This window comes from Mauremys mutica, chromosome 13, assembly GCF_020497125.1.
Source record: "Mauremys mutica isolate MM-2020 ecotype Southern chromosome 13, ASM2049712v1, whole genome shotgun sequence".
Lineage (NCBI taxonomy): Eukaryota > Metazoa > Chordata > Testudines > Geoemydidae > Mauremys > Mauremys mutica.
The window spans coordinates 29,463,467-29,484,801 of record NC_059084.1 but is presented as its reverse complement, the minus strand read 5'-3'; the positions used below and the strand labels follow the sequence as shown (position 1 = coordinate 29,484,801).

Here is a 21,335-nt window from a genome sequence, read left to right as displayed (position 1 = left end):
ACCATAGCCTTATGTATTCCAGTCCGCCTTTCCCCACTTTCTTTTTTAAACTCCTAGGGCCTGTCTTCACTTGTTACCCAGCAGGTCTATTCCTCATCAAACGCTGTGGGGATTTGAAGGGAAAGGTAAGCAGGTTCCCTAACTCAGAGTTTGTCATGTTAGATGGCAAGTCCTACAGTGGACAACTCACCCTGACCAAATCAGCAGTCAGGGACAGCCAGTGCTCAGTTTGTGTGTGCACTGTCCCAGCTCTGTGCAGAGAGCTAGTACAGCAGACCTCCATAATATTACCCAGAAAGACCAGACTCTGTTTGGTGGCAAAGGCCCTCGGCCAGGTTTATTTCCCTTAAGACACAGCATTAGCACCCTGGCTCTATGGTTACATGTATGCTATGAGTGCCCAGTGACATGGGCTCAGCTCAGTCAGCAGCAGGATTTTCTATTGCCCCCCCTATAATTTCTCCTTTTATACACTGATACAATCAAGTTATGTATTACAATCCCGTCATGGTTAGTTACCAACCCTACACCTTGTTCGTGCTGGTTTGAACAAGACATCTCCATCCATCATTTTAGCCTCCTCTCTTTGTCCTACTTGGGGTTAGTGTTTCTCTGTACAATCTCCTAGGATTGTGTTTATTCCATAACTATGTTGTGGTGTACCTGTACTAGCCTTCTGGAATGTGTTTACATTAATACCCTGTACCTAAAACTTCTTCGGAATGCCTGTGTTTTAGCAATGCTAGCTCTGCTTTGCCTCGTTCATTTACCAGACAGTGAACGTGTAAGCAAGCATCTGCTTTTTAAGAGAATGAATTTCGCTCATAGCTTTTTTTTGTTGACTTTGGTTTAGGCCTCACACCAGGCCCTGTGCTCCAGGCTCTCTCTCTGATACAAAGGCTAGCAGCATTGGGGGAGGGAGCCCTTAACTAAATCCATCTACCCTCATTTTTGTTCTCCATCTTCCTTTCCTTTGGCCAGAAAGCAAATGCCCTCATAGGTAGCAACTAACTGAGAAGCAGGAAATGTGGAAGGCACATTTAACCCTCTGGGATCAGGCACTTAAGGAGCGACTGAGCAGCTGTAGTGTCTTGAAGAGGGTACATAGGGAAATCCCAACTCCTTATCAATAAGGCAAAAAGATGAGATGAGAACTCAAGACTGAGGGAAGAATTAAAAAGGAAAGACAAGAAAGGGGGGGGGGGTGAGTAGCACAAAAGTATTTGGTACAAGTGTGATTGCACATTCCCCCTCCTGGCCCACTGATCACAAGGAGGGCATGTCCCTGCGGTCCTGATTACAGACATTTATCAAGACACTGAAGTAATCAAACCCTAAAGGAAATCACAGCTCTTCTGGCAGCAGTTAGGGCAACAGATGTGGGAGGTATCCTCTTCATATCACATAGGGAGTATCCAGTACAGCCACCCCAGCTGCCACCCCGCCATCTGCATGCTCAATTGCCTTGGTTCGCAAGAGGTGACCAACGTGCTTATTCACCACAATGTCCTTCCCCTGCCTGCAATGAAAGGTTAAAGTGAGCAGCTGCAAAATTTAAAGCTTTATGCAATGTGTGGCATTTCTACTGATCCTAGATCTGGAGAATTCTAGCCTGGTCCCCCTCTGCCACAGCCCTGGGCAATAGGACATGTGTAAAACACTTTGGGCTTCTCTTCTGTTGACAGGTTTGTATTACTGTAGCACCTAGGAGCTGTAGTCCTGGGCCAGAATTCCACAGTGGTAGGCAATGCACAAACAAAAAAGATAGACCCTGCCCCCAAAAGATTAGACGTGCGCCTGTTTCAGGAGGAGTAATCTACCTAAGGAACAATGTAATAATAGCACTGTCATATCCATTATCCCTGGTCACAGCCCAAGAAAGAGCTATACTGGCAAATTAAATTCAGGAAATTCATTAGACTTTGTGCCTTCAACGCATGGCAGGGAAATAAGAGGCAACCAGGCCTGCCTACCTGCCTGAGATTAGGGCAGGCTGGCTGCGAGAGGGGAAAGAAAAACATTGTTAAGTTAAAATAGTTTTAAAACTAAGAAGTTTCCTATGGCACTAGCTCCATTTTTCAATTTTAAAAGCAGTTTCTCTTGCCCCAGGTATGTTGACTACTGTTTGCATTGGGCTTGTACAAAGGCTAGTCAATTTCTCATCAATTGCACTTTAGTTCTTCCTGACTAGCATATGCCGCAGTATTTGGCTGTAAGTATTGCTGGGGAGAATGTTTGTCTTTACAGCTGTATATAATGGGTTTCTATTTTGAAATCATGGCAACATTTCTAGGGACCCTGGAGGGGTTGTTTTTGTCTTTACACAAAAAGAAGAGGAAAGTCAAAGCATCAGCTGACGTAGTATCAAAATACATAGTACAGGGAAAACTGTACTGTAAGCAGTATTGCTCAGTATCATAGTCCATTCAGTGAAAACCTCTGGCCTGGAATGTATTTGAGGCTGCTGCACAACTCAGCACCACAGGGCACACAGAGACCTTGCAATATTAATCTTTTTCTCTGTGGCCCCAGGCTCATGAAATTCCTGCAGGGCCTAAGATCCTGAAGATGACACCCTTGGAAATCAAGTTTCTAATTTTTTTTTTTTTTTTTTACTTCAGGCTGTTTATGTTCCAGTCTGCTGGCATGAATTCTAGTTGTATTCTGGTATGGTCTGGCACTAGCTGGGAGTGCAAGTGTGCCAACGGTTGGTGTCTGTGTGACATGCACAGAAAGCTACTGACAGAGGTGATGTTGGAAGACTTGTATTTCTGTTATGAACTCACGTCCACCCACTTGTCTGGCTGGTGCGGCTCCATTGTAATGCCTGCTGCTCAGAACTGTTTTAATTTACCAAAGCTGAGGGGATGGCAGAGACGGGACACGGCAATATTGCAAAGAAAGCCAACTTCTCACCTGACGTAGATGCCAAAGACCCCCAACTCAGAGACACATTCTGATATTTTCAGGGGACTGTGAGCCCTGAGCAAGTAATTCATCGATGTCTGAGGTGTGATCTTATCCATTAGGATATAGGAGGCCCTCTCAGGGCTGTCTTTAATCTTCTCCAGAAGTTGCTTGAGCTCTTCCCCATAGAGATTGTTCCCTGGTAACATACAATCATACATTTCAACAATTCCCCACAGCAGAAGCCATTAGATCCAGTTACATTAGGTGGCCCTGAAGAAACCCCAAATGGTGCAAATGTGAACACCCACCCATTAAGCAACACGGATGGATGCAATCACCAACCCCTGGAGACTGCACTGGCTCTCCATGGAATTCTAGATTCAATTCTATGAGCCTGGTTTCCACTAGTCTAGGTCCTGAGATTCCTCAGTGATCGCCCACCCCAACAACTGCAATCAGCAGCACTAGCAATAAGGGGGTCGCACAGGGGCTGGCTCATGGCTGCAGAACAGCCTGCAGGTTTGAAAGACAGGTTAAAAAGACATCTCTCCATGTTCAAGGGACAGGAAAGAGAAGGAAAACCAAAGCTGACCAGTCAACATAGGATGTTGGATGCTTGTACTACGTGGGCAAGAATAGATGGGAGAGGGCGTAAGATAAAGTAAACTTGCTGGGTGAGATTTTGTGCTATGCCTCCAAGAGATGCAACACAACTCACAGCCAACAGAAGGGGGCTAAAATGGCTTTAAGCCACTTTTGTGTCCTAATGCCACAGCTGGTAAGAGGAAAGCCGAAGTATTACATACACCAAATATGGCGTTATAAGGCACCTTGCCTGTTCCATGTATCTTACAAGCACTGCAATGAAAATACAAAACAAATATCCTAGAGAAGTGCAAAGGCCTGATCCTCCAGACAGGCTGCTGGGCTCTGTAGCTTACAAATCACATAGCAAGGAAGTTGAATACCTCCGCCTTCCCGCTGAGGCTTTAGGACATATCGTTCTGGATCAGCAATGGCCATTGCAACCACCTTAGCACCTTCTTCGTCCTAGTGGGAGACAGAAATAGCAATAACAAAATCCCTGCAATATTCCTGTCCTTGTTTCTATCTCCAAAAAGCAGCCAGTTCATTCTGTACTCCAAAATTGAGCAGAAATACCACACTCCACGAAATTCACTGGAGAGGCCAGAAAAAAAAAAAAAAAGACTTGAAGTCTTAAATTTGGCACTGTGTTTAAGAGAGGGTTTGTTAAATGCGTTTTTCACTACTCTCCTAGTGTACTGTAGTTTTTAACTGAAAGGTCACACAATCAAATGAAAGCAGGTGTGAACTAAGTAGGAGACAGAAGTGTTGACTTATGCACCACACAGATGAGACTACTTACCATATCCAGGGAATAGAGGCCAGTAAATGTCGCTCTTATCCGAGCAACCGCCTCAGCCTGGCTGGGCAGTAATCTCTCCACGACTCCTGGCTGGCTCAGCTCCTGCTGAACTTTTTTGGTCCCAGCAAGCTGGGTAGCAATGTCAGGACACTTGACTGCTTTGGACCTTTCAATCAACAACCGTGCCTCCCAGTTCTAAGAGGGAGATATAGCAAAAGTCACTTGAATTAATCTAGGTTCCCTGATCCACCACATGTATTCCACTTCCTATAGTTAAACATTCTCATGCAGCCCCAGCGGGGAGGAAAGGGGCACACGGAAGGCATGCAGACCCAAATCCGTGGGGGTCCCTTGCTACTGCTGGAAGAAGCACTAGCAAATGAGCCATAGGTCAGCCTGGATATTCTCCACTGGATTGGCACAGACAGACAGCTCAGCACTGGTGGTGATGATTAAGTTCTACGCTCTGGTGCTAGTCTGAAAGTACCTTATTGCCTAAAGCCTCTTAAATAAGGATAAAAATCCATTTCAGACCATGTACTTTTCCAACATGGTCCTAATGCAATACTCCAGGTCAGACATTATCTCTAGTCAGAGGGTTAGCCCTATTCATTACTAGTGAATGTTTCCCCTTCAGCTTTGTAAAAGCACTGAACTGCTTCTATAAAACATGACAACAATGTGCAGTAGAAAATTCTTTTGAGAAGAAATCTGTTCACACGCCCCAGATATTCTCCAACTCAGCACTATCTGAATGCCAGGCGTACACTGAAGAAGCTCAGATAATTAAGGGATTTAATTTACAGACCTGAGGGACAAATGACCCCGTTCAGAGTAACTGCACTTGGTGTTTGCTTTTTAAATAAAAGCAGTCAGTACCCACCTGTTTGTTATAGTTCTCTGGCATGTAACCTTCTCTGTAATACACCACTGCAATCTCTTGGCCTTCCCTAGAATAAAAACCATCATATCAATCCATCCTCCTCTAGCCCTCAGGCTGTAACAGGGATGGCTCTCCCCCCATGTCTCAAAGCTAACATCTGGGAAGAACAATACACATATAGACAGCTCTGCGGGTAATGATTAGCTAGTGGGACAAGCAACGGATTATGGAGCCAGCTGTGTACAGCACGCATGCAAGGCTTTTCACAGAAGAGTAGCTAGAAGCCTCTGGTTATGCATCAGAATAGCAACAATTTGAGAAATGGAGCATTCAGAACATACAATCAGACAATCTCCTTCTAGAGCAACAGTTATTCAGTTTTTTAAAAGCACCTCCTGTCCCAGTGCACAGATCATATCCCCTCCTATTTGTTGTTGCATAACATCCCTGTGGCAACTAAAAAAAACTGCTTCTATGGAGAAGTGATGGTAGGAAAGTTCTGATGTATTTTTAACTGCATTTAATACCACCAGCCTTCTACTCTTGATCACAGTAAAAGCTAATTGCACTTTGGGTGAAATCTTGGCTATGTTGAAATTAATGGCAAGCTCCCATTGAAGTCAATGGGGCCAAGATTTCATCCACTGTCTCCTTGACATCCCCTCACACCCTTGCCAGTGCTCTTCTGCTACTAGTCCCCCTTCTCAGCTCTCCTGCACATACTTCTCTGCTGGCTGCTTCCCTTCTCTAGTGAAAATTCATATATTTTAAAACCAGAAGTGACCATTATACTGACCTCCTGTGTAATTCAGGCCAAAGAACCTCACCCCGCAAACTTTGCGTCAAGCCCAAACGCCACACCAACTGCCTTGTCCTCCTCTCCCTCCACTACCCCTGGATATACGGTTTGGTTTTCTTCTCTCCAGGACAATCCTCTCCCACCAGTGGCTCTGGTTGATAGCTCTGGCTCCATCTGCTGCTCTGCAGAAGTGGTCCAGGGTAGATGCATCAAGACTGTCCTCTTTGTTTCTATGGACACCCAGATTTTTCTTTGCAATGAAGAGCCTGGATGCGACACCACCAGCTGGAAGAATGAGGCAGCACTATGTGACCTGCCTTCTCTCTGCAGAGGACTAGCTAACACTCCATAGACCACAGTTTGAGAACTACTGTCTTAAAATACTGGGAGTTGTTCTTCACAAATCACTGGAAGAGCAGTTTGCCCTAGATTTGCATTAAGTCTCAGATATGAACAACTTTGATATCCTGATAATGCAGGTGATCTTGGTATATCCACTCTCCAGTTCAGCAGCTACCACAAGACCAAGCTCTGGCTTCACCAATTCTGTACGTGATCAGTGAGTAACAGCCGGAGAAACTAGTTATTACCAGGAATGATTTAAAGGGATTCAGTCAGTAAGAAAGGAGGAATTCCTGGAGGAAGTGTACACATTGTTTGATATACCTCTGATTAAAAAGTCGGGGTGGGGAGAACATAACCATAGAAACATCAAACTGACCTGTGTCAGGACTCCAGGAGACTGAAGAGCAGAAATAGTGAGACTTTCTCCAACTAATGAACAAGTTGGAGGTTACAAAAACTGAGTACAGTAAGGAAACAGTGCTTCCTATGGTGGCACAAATAACTATGAAATAAAGTTCTCCCAGTAAACATATGTTCCCATGAGAAACGTGTCTCACTGCCGGTCAGCAGAAGAGTCTTCTTTGAGGCACCCTCTAGAACAGTGTTTCTCAATGACTGGTCTGTGGACCGGCGCCGGTCCCTAAGATCTCCCTGACACACTTTAAGAAGGCAGTAAGCCAGTCCCTGGTACCAAAAAGCTTGAGAAACACTGCTCTATAACAGCTACGCTGTTTTTGTACATACACACACACGAAACAGGCCATCCTGCTGGGTCCTCAGGGCTGTGGTTCAGAAGAGGGAATTTATGCCTCCATGTGATATTGGGTTAATTTTATATACGCAAAAAAAACCGCAGAAACATTTCTAAAACTATTTCAGTTCCGGTGAATCCAGAAATAGCAAGCTCTGGATTTCTTATTGAAGAGGATAAAAATGTAAAACCTACTAACTCTCAAAAGAGAGGGATATGCCACCAATTTGGATTGAAAGTTGCCATTTACTGAGCGTGATGTAAAAAGAATGTCTCAGACCCACCTCTGCCACTCTGGGGTCACATCTGTGCCTAATGCCTGTTTAAGAACACAGCAGAATGTTGTGGCAGGGCCTTGGCACGTACTTACATGTACAGTCTCCTGTCATTATCTAAAGATGCCTTTTCAAACACATCTTCAAACTGCCTCCGGATCACCCGGATATTCCTTTAAGAGAGGAGTGAGTCACTGAACTTGGCAAAGAGACAGATATCTGCAAGTGAAATCATGAGTGGAATTTTCCTCTAGGACTCTAAAGCCATTGGGGATGCAAAGGGTAAGGTTTGCTGGCTTCTCTTTCCTTCTTTCCAAGGTAATTTAACTCTTAACAGATTTTCCTCAGCACCCAGAGGTCTTAAATACTGGTGAGGAGGCAAGGTAAGACCGTGATGGGCAAACTTTTTGGCCCGAGGGCCGCATCTGGATGGGGAAATTAAATGCAGGGACATGAATGTAGGCCTGGGGCAGGGGGTTGGGTTGCGGGAGGGAATGCAGGGTGTGGGAGGGGGTGCAGTGTGCAGGAAGGGGCTCAGGGCAGGGGGGGTGCAAGTGCAGCAAGGGGCTCAAGGCAGGGGGTTGGGGTGCAGGGTGCAGCAAGGGATTGGGGTACGGGGTGCAGCAAGGGGTTGGGGTACGGGGTGCAGCCCGGCACCGCTTACCTGGAGCAGCTCTTGGGTGGCAGCAGCATGCACTGTGGCCAGTGCAGGCGCCCTACCTACCTGCCCTGTCCCCGCTCCGGGAAGCGGCCGGCACCACATCCCTGCAGCCCCTGGGGGGTGGGGGCACGGGGGAGAGTAGAGGGCTCTATGCATTGCCCTCGCTTGTGGGTACCTCCCCCAAAGCTCCCACTGGCCACGGTTCCCCGTTCCCGGCCAATGGGAGCTTCAGGGAGGTACCCACAGGCAAGGGCAGTGTATGGAGTCCTTTGCACCCCCCTTCCCCAGGGGGCACAGGGATGTGGTGCCAGCTGCTTCTGGGAGCGGCGCAGGGCCCATGACGCCACAGGAGAGAAAATCTCGTGGGCTAGATCCAAAGCCCACCCCTGGTCTAAGAGCATGTCTACTGTCCAAACTGAAATGCTAAGTAACCCTAACACAAGTGATTAAAAGCATATTGGAATTTTAAATGCTCAGTTTTAATAATCTAAGGTAATACTAGGAAGACATGAAAGGTTTTTTTGTTTTTTTTTTTAAATGAGTTATGTGATCTGGGTCCTTGTAAAGTGGAATTAAACAAATTATTTCATCCTAAAACGATAAACAGTTACCTGGTCCACAGCTCATTTTCTACGCAGCGTTGGTCAAAAATATTCCTTTGGGTGTCTGCAACCAGGACCATCACCACAGCCCTGAAACATACACCCCAAAAACTGCATCAGAGCCTGAAACACACCCCACATAGAACTATGGACCGCTAGCTAAAGATTTCATCTTTTACATTCACTTTGGTGGTGTGTTGCTTGCAAGGCTTTCCAACTGATGTTCTTTGCTAGTTCCTAGTCCACTTCCAAAGGGCAGTGCCAGGTGCCATGTCACTAAAAAGCAGCTCTGGGCAGGAGCACAAGGGGAAGAAGTAGGAGGATTCAAGAATGGTTACAAAAAGTCTTCTAGCAGTACAAGTCTTCCATGCCTTTTAGGGAGCACCTGTGGGCAGCTGGATACACTGAAAGCTCATGCTCCAAAACGTCTGTTAGGGCTTGGCTACACTTACAAGTTGCAGCGCTGGTGGAGGCTTTCCAGCGCTGCAATTACACCCCGTCCACACTTGCAGGGCACAACCAGCGCTGCAACTCCCTGGTTGCAGCGCTGGCTGAAAACCCGTCAGGGTTGGGGTATAAGGAGTGCAGCGCTGGTGATCCAGCGCTGCACAGCAGGTGTGGACACTCACCAGCGCTTTAATTGTCCTCCAGGGAATAAGGAGTTATCCCAGAATTCCTGTTCAGCCACTCTGCTCATCAGTTTGCACTCTACTGCTCTTGCCTCAGGTGACCCGCCCTTTAAATGCCCCGGGAATTTTAAAAATCTCCTTCCTGTTTGCTGCAGCCAGGTGTGTGTGGAGTGCAATCAGTTAATCTTTACAGGTGACCATGCCTCCACGTGGCAAACAAGCCCCAGCATGGAGCACTGGCGAATTGCAGGACCTCATTAGTGTTTGGGGGGAGGAAGCTGTGCAGTCCCAGCTGCGCTCCAGCTGTAGGAATTATGATATCTTTGAGCAGGTATCAAGGTCCATGCTGGATAGGGGCCATGATCGGGACGCACTACAATGCAGGGTGAAAGTTAAAGAGCTGCGGAGTGCCTATTACAAAGCCCGCGAGGGTAATCGCCGATCCGGAGCTGCCCCCACGAGCTGCCGTTTTTACAGGGAGATGGACGCGATACTTGGGGGTGACCCCACTGCCAATCCCAGGACCACGATGGACACTTCTGAGCCGGGTGGGGGACAGGAGGAGGAGGCGGCGGCGGCGGGGGGGGCGGAGGGAGGAAAACGCGAGTGACACCCCAGAAGACACTCCAGAGTCCCTTGAGGCATGCAGCCAGGAGCTCTTCTCAAGCCAGGAGGAAAGTACCCAATCGCAGCAGCCAGCAGTTGCAGAAGGACAAGCAGAGCAGCGGGTTACCGGTAAGCGGCTTTTATTTTCTGGGTGGAAATGTTTCTGGAGAGGAAGGGGGGTTCGGGCTGTATGCATGCCAGCCTAGATGTGGAATAGCCCATTGATGTGGTCTATCACGTCGCGGTAATCGTCTGCAGTTATCTCAGCAAAAGTTTCAGCCAGAGCGTGGGCAATATGCCTGCGCAGGTTTATAGGGAGAGCCACTGTTGTCCTTGTCCCAGTCAGGCTAACGCGTCCGCGCCACTGTGCCGCGAGGGGTGGGGGGACCATTGCTGAACACAGGCAACCCGCATAGGGTCCAGGGCGGAATCCACATTGCTGCAGAAGAGCCTCCCGCTGTTCCCTAGTGACTCGCAGCAAGGAGATATCTTCCAGGATTAACTCCTGTGAAAAATGTTGGGAGACTCTTTAGTGAAGCTAGTGATAGAGATAGGGAGATAGTGAAGATCACCCCTGCAGCTGCATCTTCACTCAAACCCTCTATCACTGAAGCTTACCCAAAGCAACCAGCACCCCTCTATCACTCAAGCCCCACTTCTCCCTCTATAAGCACCCCTCACTCACCATTTTGTGGCTTCTGCTGTGTTATGTGTGTGGTAAAAGAATGCTAAAGTGAGGACTAAGAACTCCTTCAGTGTGTGGGAATTTCAGTCTTGAGATAATGAACACAATGCTTCCCTGTTAAATGTTGTCAATTCTTTTTTTCTAAAGTGACCTTGACTGCTGGACTGACCAGATGTACCACAGCACAGAAGCTGCAGAATTTGAGAAAAAATCCCCGAAAGAGCAAGGAAGACATGCTGAGAACTGTTATTGCTCACTCTGCTAGAGAGAGTAAAAACTTGCAGGAGTGGAGAGACAAGGAAAGCAGGATCCGCAAGAGAAATGCAGTAGCCAAGAGGAAAAGCACAGAGAAGCTGCTAAGCATCCTGTCGCACCAAGCGGACTCTATTGAGTCACTCGTTGCCATGCAAGCAGAGCACTACCATGCTACTCCCCCACCACCCCCGTCCCAAAGCTTTTTGCCTTGTGCACCAATGTCAGTTCAAACCCCCCTTCCCCAGCATCCAGGTTCTTACCACCACCAGCTGCCTCCAACACCTGTACGTTCACCAACCAGCCCTGCTAACTACAACCCTTACCCTCTGCACTCAACCCCCATCACCATGCAGTTTATGCACCCTGAAGTGCAGGATTCATTGCACAGCACTCCAGACAGGACGTATGCAAACTTGTGACTGTGCAGTTCACCAACCCACACCCCTGCCCTCTTGTGTTCATGAAATGTTGTGTGTGTCTGTCTGTCTGTCAAGGAAGTTTTTTTCTTTTCAATAAAACAATTCTTGGCTTTGAAAACAGTCTTTATTATAGCAGATAGTGAAAGATACCTTAGCCCAGTAAAGAAACAGGCACTGCAAATCATTTTAGGGATAATAGAATAACAGTGTAAACAGTGCACTTCACTCCCATGCAAGGCAGCCAACATTACTGTTGGCTTTCAGCCTCAAATTCTTCCCTCAAGGCATCCCTAATCCTTGAAGCCCTGTGCTGGGCCTCTCTATTAGCCCTGCTCTCTGGCTGTGCATATTCAGCCTCCAGGACTTGAACCTCGGTGGTCCATGCCTGACTGAATGTTTCACCCTTCCCTTCACAAATATTATGGAGGGTACAGCAAGCGCATATAACCGCGGGGATGCTGCTTTCCCCCAAGTCTAGCTTCCCATACAAGGATCTCCAGCGGGCTTTTAAATGCCCAAAAGCACACTCCACAGTCATTCGGCACCGGCTCAGCCTGTAGTTGAACCGGTCCTTGCTCCTGTCAAGCTTCCCTGTATAGGGTTTCATGAGCCAAGGCAGTAACGGGTAAGCGGGGTCTCCAAGGATCACAATGGGCATTTCGACGTCCCCTACTGTGATCTTCCTGTCTGGGAAAAAAGTCCCTGCCTGCATCTTCCTGAACAGGCCACTGTTCCGAAAGATGCGTGCATCATGCACCTTTCCAGGCCAGCCTGTGTAAATGTCAATGAAACGCCCACGGTGATCCACAAGCGCCTAGAGAACCACAGAAAAATACCCCTTACGATTAACGTACTCTGATGCCAGGTGGGGGGGGGGGGGGCCGGAATAGGAATATGCATGCCATCTATCGCCCCTCCACAGTTAGGGAAACCCATTTGTGCAAAGCCATCCACAATGTCCTGCACGTTCCCCAGAGTCACGGTCTTTCTTAGCAGGATGCGATTAATTGCCTTGCAAACTTGCATCAACACGATTCCAACGGTCGACTTTCCCACTCCAAACTGGTTCCCGACCGACCGGTAGCTGTCTGGAGTTGCCAGCTTCCAGATTGCAATAGCCACCCGCTTTTCCACCGTCAGGGCAGCTCTCAATCTTGTGTCCTTGCGCCGCAGAGTGGGGGCGAGCTCAGCACACAGTCCCATGAAAGTGGCTTTTCTCATACGAAAGTTCTGCAGCCACTGCTCGTCATCCCAGACTTCCATGACGATGTGATCCCACCAGTCAGTGCTTGTTTCCCGAGCCCAAAAGCGGCGTTCAACAGTGCTGAGCATTTCCGTGAATGCCATAAGCACTGTAGTGTCACACGCGGCAGGCAAATCCATATCGATATCATCGTCGGACTCCTCACTGTCACTTTGGAGCTGAAGGAATAGCTCGACTGCCAAACGTGTTGTGCTGGCGACACTCATCAGCACAGTCCTCAGCAGCTCGGGCTCCATTTCCCACAGAAATCGCGATTCACACACAGAGCAGAAAGACACTCACAATGGCGCCAAACGTTGCCGGAAAGACAGAATGCTGGGATGTGAAGCGATGCACCACGGGGCGTTGGAACAGGAAGCGGAATGACCCACACACTTCCTTCCCCTTCCCACAATACTCAGCGCCAAAACGGCGCCAAAACGGGACGAGGTGCTCTGTGGGATAGCTGCCCACAATGCACCTCTCAATACAGCGCTGGAAAGTGCTGCAAGTGTGGCCACACTGCAGCGCTGGTAGCTGTCAGTGTGGCCACACTCCAGCGCTGGCCCTACACAGCTGCATGACCAGCGCTGTAACTCCCAGCGCTGCAACTTGTAAGTGTAGCCAAGCCTTAAGTCTATAAGGTGCCACAGGATTCTTTGCTGTAATTTTACAGAAAACAGTGTTTGGCCAATCCAGTAACTTTGTGCTCTGAAGAAGAGAGATCCTCCTTTCCTGGGATGGTAGGGGAATGTGAGCTCTACAGAGTTAAAAGAAGTGCTGTATGCATTAAATAGACCCCTTTTAAAAGGTGCCGTTTGAGAAATAAACGTGTACTCATCCTGACATCTTCCCACAGGCTACTCCTCCCTTACCTGGCTGAACCATAGAGTTCCCAAGCTTTCGCAATGCCCAAGGCAATCCCTTTGCATGGATTATTGTCCAGTAACTTCAAGGCTTCCTTGGACTTCCCCAAAACATTCAATATGTGCCTGTGACATAAGAGAAATCACAAAATCACATGGTAATCCCAGCTGACCTTAGGATTTGTAAAAAAAAAAAAAAAAAAAAGATGATCAGAGAGTTTGTTGATATTAAGAGGTTACGACAGGGTGTATACAGTACAAGAGAGACAGAGCATGCAGACTGATGGTTTGCTGAAACCTCCTCACTAGCTAAGCAATGAAGTATCCTGGTCTGGCCTTTGTTTCAAAGGGGTTCCCTTACCGATGCACAGCGGTGGTTCTTGAAGTAAGGCCTCCGAAGCTGGCAGCAATGGTGTTTATTTCGATTTGCTTCAGTGCTGGAGTGCCATCTGCGCCATGGTCAATCATATAATCAGAGCGATTTATTCCTAAGAATACTGACTGAATGAGAGGGAAAATAAAATGCAAAATATAGCACACTGTCATTCCTCCACACCTCTGACCAGCATAGTGAGGCCCTTCACTTACCACAGGCCACTTTGACAAGTTCACTTAAAAACCCTCCTTTTTTAGGGCTGGATCCAGCAATCTTCACTCTGGTAAAATAACCACCAGTGTCAAGTGGAGTTTTGGCAGAGTAAAGACTGTATGTTGGGTCCTTAGCCTATTTCCTACATTTATTTGGACAGACATCATCAGAAGCCCATATTTCCCTCTTCCATATACATCTCAGGGCAAGAAAAGGTAACTGATATAACTGTGTTACAAAAACGAGTCCGGTGGCACCTTAAAGACTAACAGATTTATTTGGGCATAAAAACCCACTTCTTCAGATGCACGGAGTGAACATTACAGATGCAGGCATTATTATACTGACCCATGAAGAGAAGGGAGTTACCTCACAAGTGGAGAGCCAGTGCTGACAGGGCCAATTCAATCAGGGTGAATGTAGTCCGCTCCCAATAATTGAGGAGGAGGTGTCAATTCCAGGAGGGAAAGTTGCTTTTGTAGTGAGCCAGCCACTCCCAGTTCCTATTCAAGCCCAAATTAATGGTGTTAAATTTGCAAATGAATTTTAGTTCTGCAGTTTCTCTTTGAAATCTATTTCTGAAGTTTTTTTTGTTCAAGTATGGCGACTTTTAAATCTGTTATAGAACGTCCAGGAAGACTGAAGTGTTCTCCTTCTGGCTTTTGTATGTTACCATTCCTGATGTCCAATTTGTGTCCATTTATTTTTTTACGTAGAGACTGTTTGGTTTGGCCAATGTACATGGCAGAGGGGCATTGCTGGCACATGATGGCATATATCACACTAGTAGATGTGCAGGTGAATGAGTTCCTGATGGTGCGGTTGATATGGTTGGGTCCTCTGATGGTGTTGCTAGACTAGATAGGGGGACAGAGTAGGCAACGTGGTTTGTTACAGGCAGTGATGAGCTGCTAAAATCTTAACAACCGGTTCCCTATAAAAAGTTCTGATTTAAGGGATGTGCCACAGCATGTATTTTTTGTACCAATAGGGTTACCATACGTCCGTATTTTCCTGGGAGGAATTTTTAAGAACTGAAAAGCCTGACATGTCCAGGAAAATACAGATGTATGTTAACCCTACCTAAAGTTTTTTTAAAAAGATGGGGCTGAACTAGAAATGAGCTCCTTTTCACATGTGTGGGTCCCCGCCACTCCCTTGGGGTGTGCTAGGGTGACCAGATGTCCCAATTTTATAGGGACAGTCTCAATTTTGGGGTCTTTTTCTTATATAGGCTCCTATTACCCCTCACCCCCGTCCCGATTTTTCACACTTGCTGTCTGGTCACCCTAGGGTGTGCACGTGTGGGTCCCAGCTGCTCCCTGCCCCCCCTCATTGAAACAGGTGTGCAGGGTTACTGCCCTGAGAACTGCAGGGCACCAGTGGACATGGGGCTGGCTGCAGACAGGGGCGTGGGGCAGGGCAAGCTGGAGGCAGGGAGTGTGACACGGGATGACTGCAACAGGGGCTGGCTGTGGGCAGGTGGTGAAGACAGGGGCTGGCTGCGGGCGACTGCGGGCAGGGGCTGGCTGCGGGCAGGGGCTGGCTGCGGGCAGGGAAGGCAGGGGGGGGGGCGGTACTCACACGGGGAGAGTGGCTGGGAGCAGCCCGAGCAGCAGGACGCAGCTAGGGACTCACCAGGCAGCAGCAGGAGCCCCAGGGCTAGAGGTCCAAGGAGCAGCAGCAACAGGGCCAGGAGGCAGCCCACATGGCTCCCGCAGCGCCCCCCGGCGGCCGGGAGGAGGAATTACAGGCTTCCCGGCCAGAGCCCATCAAAGCTTCCCTTGCAGGGAAGCCAGTTAACAAGCGGTTCTAAAACCGCTACTAAATTTAACAACCGGTTCATGTGAACCGGTGCGAACCGGCTCCAGCTCACCCCTGGTTACAGGGATTGGTTCCTGGGTTAGTGTTTCTGTGGTATGGTGTGTAGTTGCTGGTGAGTATTTGCTTCAGGTTGGGGGGCTGTCTGTATGCGAGGACTGGCCTGCCTCCCAAGGTCTGTGAGAGTGAGGGATTGTTTTCGAGGATAAGTTGTAGATCACTGATGATATTCTGGAGAGGTTTTAGCTGGGGGCTGTATGTGATGGCCAGTGGTGTTCTGTTGTTTTCCTTGTTGGGCCTGTCCTGTAGTAGGTGACTTCTGGGTACCCGTCTCACTCTGTCAATCTGTTTCCTCACTTCCCCAGGTGAGTATTGTAGTTTTAATAATGCTTGATAAAGATCTTGTAGATGTTTGTGTCGGTCTGAAGGATTGGAGCAAATCTGGTTGCATCTTAGAGCTTGGCTGTGGACAATGGATTGTGTGATGTGTTCTGGATGGAAGCTGGAGGCATGTAGTTAAGTATAGCGGTCAGTAGGTTTCCGGTATAGGGTGGTGTTTATGTGACTATCACTTATTTGCACTGTAGTGTCCAGGAAGTGGATCTCTTGTGTGGACTGGTCTAGGCTGAGGTTGATGGTGGGTGGAAATTGTTGAAATCCAGGTGGAATTCTTCAGGGGCCTCCTTCCCATGGGTTCATATGATGAAGATGTCATCAATGTAGTGCAAGTAGAGGAGGGGCGCTATGAGATGAAAGCTGAGGAGGGGTTGTTCTAAGTCAGCCATAAAAATGTTGGCATACTGTGGGGCCATGCGGGTACCCATAGCAGTGCCGCTGACTTGAAGGTATAAGTTGTCCCCAAATCTGAAATGGTTGTGGGTGAGGACAAAGTCACAAAGCTCAGCCACCAGGTGTGCCGTGGCCTCATCAGGGATACAGTTCTTGACAGCTTGTAGTCCATCCTCATGTGGAATATTGGTGTAAAGAGCTTTTACAGCCATGGTGGCCAGGATGGTGTTTTCAGGAAGATCACCAATGCATTGTCGTTTCCTCAGGAAGTTGGTGGTTTCTCAAAGATAGCTAGAAGTGCTGGTAGCATAGGGTCTAAGGAGAGAGTCCAAATAGCCAGATAATCCTGCTGTAAGAGTGCCAATGCCTGAGATAATCAAGCATCCAGGGTTTCCAGGTTTATGGATCTTGGGTAGCAGACAGAATACCCCTGGTCGGGGCTCTGGGGGTGTGTCCATGTAGATTTGTTCCTGTGCTATAGCAGGGAGTTTCTTGAGCAGATGGTGTAGTTTCTTTTGGTACTCCTCTGTGGGATAGGAGGACAGTGCCCTGTAGAATGTGGTGTTGAAGAGTTGCCTGGCAGCCTGCTGTTCATAATCCGACCTGTTTGTTATGACTACAGCACCTCCTTCGTCAACCCCCTTGATTACAATGAACAGGTCAGATTATGAACAGGAGGCTGCCAGGCAACTCTCCAACACCACATTCTACCCAGAAATCACCTACTACAGGACAGGCCCAACAGGGATCCAAAGCCCACCCCTGGTTGGATCCAAAGGGAGTGGGAGTGGCTGGCTCACTACAAAAGCAACTTTCCTTCTCCTGGAATCGACACCTCCTCCTCAATTATTGGGAGTGGACTATATTCACCCTGATTGAATTGGCCCTGTCAATACTGGTTCTCCACTTGTGAGGTAACTCCCTTCTCTTCATGGGTCAGTATAATAATGCCTGCATCTGTAATGTTCACTCCATGCATCTGAAGAAGTGGTTTTTTTACCCACGAAAGCTTATGCCCAAATAAATCTGTTAGTCTTTAAGGTGCCACCGGATTCCTTGTTGTTTTTGTGGATACAGACTAACACAACTATCCCTGATATATGGTATAAAAGAAACTTAACATCACAGGAAAGCCCTTAAGTGCTACTTCTGACACAGCTACACTGAACTGGAACCCACCAAAATGCTCTTTTCAGACTTTCAGAAAACAACATTACAAGTGTGTATAATCATGGTCCTCTTTCACACAAGGTTAGACAGTTTCCAGCAATACCCTCCAAGAATACTTAGCGGCATGATTGCTGAATGGTCTCATAAAATGGGACAAGTTACTCTTTATGATATCTTGGCCAGTTACACCATAATCTAGAGAGTAATCCTATATATCCTCCTCCTGACTGAACAATTCGAAACCAACCTGTGGGAGAGATCTTTCAAATAACCAAAAAAAACCCAAACTTCCATTATGAAAGAAAGGAGGGTGGCAGCTAATGGGGGGAGAGGACTTCCTGTGGAATACCTGAGCAAACCCTTCTTTCAGAACTTGCTTGTAGATTTTAAAGAGATGAGCTGTGAAATCATCCACTTTGATGGTGCTAGAGAAAAAGAAAGAGTATACCAATCAATTTACATGGTGGAAGCTACAGGATACACTCCCCAGCACAATGCACAGGGGTGTGGTCTGACCATGCTCTTGAGCATTAGTAAGAGCTGCACAAGCTAAAGCCTCACCTAGGGCATTTACAATGTACCCTTGAGCATAAGGCAAGAGTTTCAAGTGGTCAGATAACCCTTAACCCGCCACACACAGCAGTAGGGACCCTAGGAAAAAGCTTCTCTGTGAAGAAGGTTCAGAGACTCAAAGTTAAAGGTCAGAAGGGACCATCATGATCATCTAGTTGGACCTCCTGCACATCGCAAGCCACAGAACCTCATCCACCCACTCTAGTAATAGACCCCTAACCTCTGGCTGAGTTACTGAAGTCCTCAAATCATGATTTAAAGATGTCTAGTAACAGAGAATCCATCATTTACACTACTTTAAACCTGCAAGTGACCCAGACCCCATGCTGCAGAGGCTCACTCTCCCTCTGCAGCTGCCTTTGTGAATCTCTGTGAAGGAAGAGAGAAGACAAACAGAAGATAGAGAAAAGCAGCAAAGATATAGACCAAAAGTCTCCCCACTCCCATGGGGGTCTGGTATAATAATTCACAGTGCAAATTACAGGGGCCACCACCAAATTCACCTTTCGGTAGTTTACTGGCTGGACATGCTGCACATCACTGTACTCACCGCTGTATAACCCTTCTAGAAACATATAACATATAACCCATATATGTTCTACTCCAAACAACAGGATTATTTACTAGCAATAAAAAGAACGAGGAGTACTTGTGGCACCTTAGAGACTAACAAATTTTATTTGGGCATAAGCTTTCATGGGCTAAAACCCACTTCATTGGATACTTGCAGTGGAAAATACAGTCGGAAGATATATATACACAGAGAACATGAAAAAATGGGTGTTGCCTTGCCAACTATAAACACGACTCATCAATTAAGGAGGGCTATTATAAGCAGGAGAAAAAAACCTCCTCCTTTTTGCTGATACAGACTAACATGGCTACCACTCTGAAACCTGTTACTAGCAATACCGGTAAGTTGTTTACATAACACAGGCACACAGTGAGGCAAGAGAAGCCCTTCCCATACCCCATTTTCCCATATAGATCGGTCATTTTTTGGAAGGCCCACAGAGACCCCAAAACCTTAATGAAAACAGCTAAAAAAACCACTAAATTTGAAGAAGAATGTAGAGTCTAATGCACCTAACTACTTATGGACTACTGGCAACCATTTTATGAAAACTAATGTGGTGAGGAAAATGAGAGATTAGTTCTGTGATCAGTCTGGCAGACAAAGAGAGCAACCTGTAGCAGAAGTGGTGTATTTATACCCTTTGTCTGTAACCTGAAGAACTTGAGGGTCATCCATAAACTATCAGGAGAGAGACTGAGGGCCGCAACTCAAGAAGTAACAGCAAAAATGGACTAAGAGTAAGAGCAATAGAAGCTTTACATTTAAAATGTGTTTAGTTAACATATACAGTACAATAAATACCTAGCAAGAGTGCGTTCCAGGAATTCCGCGTTCTGGCTAATAGTATCCACAAGTAGGTTAAAATCTTGCTGAACAGCATAGGCTTGTTCAAAGATGGTGCTTGGTACTACAGATGGGAGCAATGTAAAGGGAGCATAATTCACCACCTGCAGATAAGGGTCCAACAATGGAAAAAGTCAGTCATTTCCCTCACACTTCCTTTCCTTAACGGACTGGGCTGAAGCCCTCTGAAAGCGTGGCCCAGACAGTCCCAATTTAAATTAAGTTAGTCCCAATTTAAAACAGACATATTCTAGACTAGATCCTTACTTCATTTGTCCTTGAACAGACTTTCCCTCACAGGTTGCATGGCCTGAACTCTAGCATGTCTAGTTTTGAGCGTTTCACTTTACAAAATTTAATAATGGAATTTGGGTTGGGAGACCTCAGGAGCAACTCCATAGTTACAATTGTGTTGAACTTTTCATTTAAAGGAGTATAATCTCAGTTTCCACTTTAATGATAGAATGTAGTCTCCAGATTTACAAGTACTGTTCAGAGAACGAATTAATTTTATAGTATATCCAGTTCTGAAATTTATCCCTGAGGGTATCATTATTTTTTACTCACTTTAGCTACTCAACTCCGGTCACTGCAAATTCCAAACTCCGTACACCTCTTCACTAGGACCACATCTCAGGCATAAGCCACTTTGGGCATAAGCCACTTTGAAAACAGCAATTTTATACAAAAGTTATTCTCCTTGTTTTTCATAACCTTTTGTGCATGCCAAGAGAAGCCAAGGCCTCTCTCAGAAGCCAATGTGTATGTCTGCTCTGCAACACTGCCTCCCTACTCCTCAGCATCAAATCCCTAGGACAGGTGTGAGCAAATTACAGCCCACAGGCCGCATCGGGCCCTCAAGCTCCTGCTGAGGAGCAGGGTCTGGGGCCTGCCCCGCTCCGGCGCTCCAGCCGAGGAGCAGGGTCGGGGGCTGCTCCACGCAGCTCCCAGAAGCAGCAGCATGGCCCCCCTCTGGCTCCAATGTGTAGGGGAAGCCAGGGGGCTCTGCTCCACATGCTGCCACCACCCCAAGCGCCGTCCCCACAGCTCCCACTGGCCGGGAAACACAGCCAAAGGGAGCTTCCAGGGTGGTGCCTGCAGATGGGGCAGCACACAGCAGAGCAGCCCAGCTGCATAGGAGCCAGAGTGGGGACATGTTGATGCTTCCAGGAGCCACTTGAGGTAAGCGCCAACCAGAGCCTGCACGCTAAGCCCCAACCCCAATTTCGTGAGCACCCATAGCCTGCCATACAATTTTTATACCCAGATGCGGCCCTCACTCCAAAAAGTTTGCCCACTTCTGCCCTAGGCGGATGCTGATCTTAGAGATACTGACTGGACAGCAGAGCCAGCATCAGAACACAAAGATACATGGCAGAGACATACTCCACAGCATCACTGTCAGTCATATCTTCTGTCTTCCTGCAGCCTGCCCATGGAGATGCCAGACAACTAGCCAGTCTTCAGCCAATACACAGTCCCTCTCTCTCTCACATGCTGCTGGTGGACCTGATTAGGTCCACCAGCAGCATCCTGGTCTGATAGACCTTGCTTATAACACAAGAGTTCCCCTCTGGCAAGTTACAGGAGGTTCACCAAAGGGAGAAGTTTCCTCTCAAGCAGAGCTGGTATCCCTGCGAAGTCCAGGCCATTTCAG

At 47.4% G+C, this 21,335-nt stretch overlaps 1 protein-coding gene across 4 annotated transcripts in view; it reads right to left on the bottom strand.

Annotated features, from left to right (window-relative positions):
- Nucleotides 1-310: 310 nt before the first annotated feature.
- The window catches only part of GSS (glutathione synthetase), a 36,135-nt gene continuing 15,110 nt past the window's right edge, over nucleotides 311-21,335 (bottom strand). For 3 of the 4 annotated variants that reach the window (XM_044985440.1, XM_044985441.1, XM_044985439.1), the window contains 11 exons: nucleotides 19,637-19,782; nucleotides 18,035-18,110; nucleotides 13,678-13,817; nucleotides 13,326-13,442; nucleotides 8,623-8,703; nucleotides 7,446-7,523; nucleotides 5,181-5,247; nucleotides 4,298-4,492; nucleotides 3,879-3,960; nucleotides 2,917-3,106; nucleotides 311-1,519 (listed from right to left, as the gene is read on the bottom strand). In XM_044985440.1, coding sequence (XP_044841375.1) covers nucleotides 1,396-1,519; nucleotides 2,917-3,106; nucleotides 3,879-3,960; nucleotides 4,298-4,492; nucleotides 5,181-5,247; nucleotides 7,446-7,523; nucleotides 8,623-8,703; nucleotides 13,326-13,442; nucleotides 13,678-13,817; nucleotides 18,035-18,110; nucleotides 19,637-19,782 — 1,296 coding nt within the window. In that variant the 3' untranslated portion in view covers nucleotides 311-1,395. The remainder of the gene's footprint in view (nucleotides 1,520-2,916; nucleotides 3,107-3,878; nucleotides 3,961-4,297; nucleotides 4,493-5,180; nucleotides 5,248-7,445; nucleotides 7,524-8,622; nucleotides 8,704-13,325; nucleotides 13,443-13,677; nucleotides 13,818-18,034; nucleotides 18,111-19,636; nucleotides 19,783-21,335) is intronic. The other variant, XM_044985442.1, reaches the window with a different exon arrangement.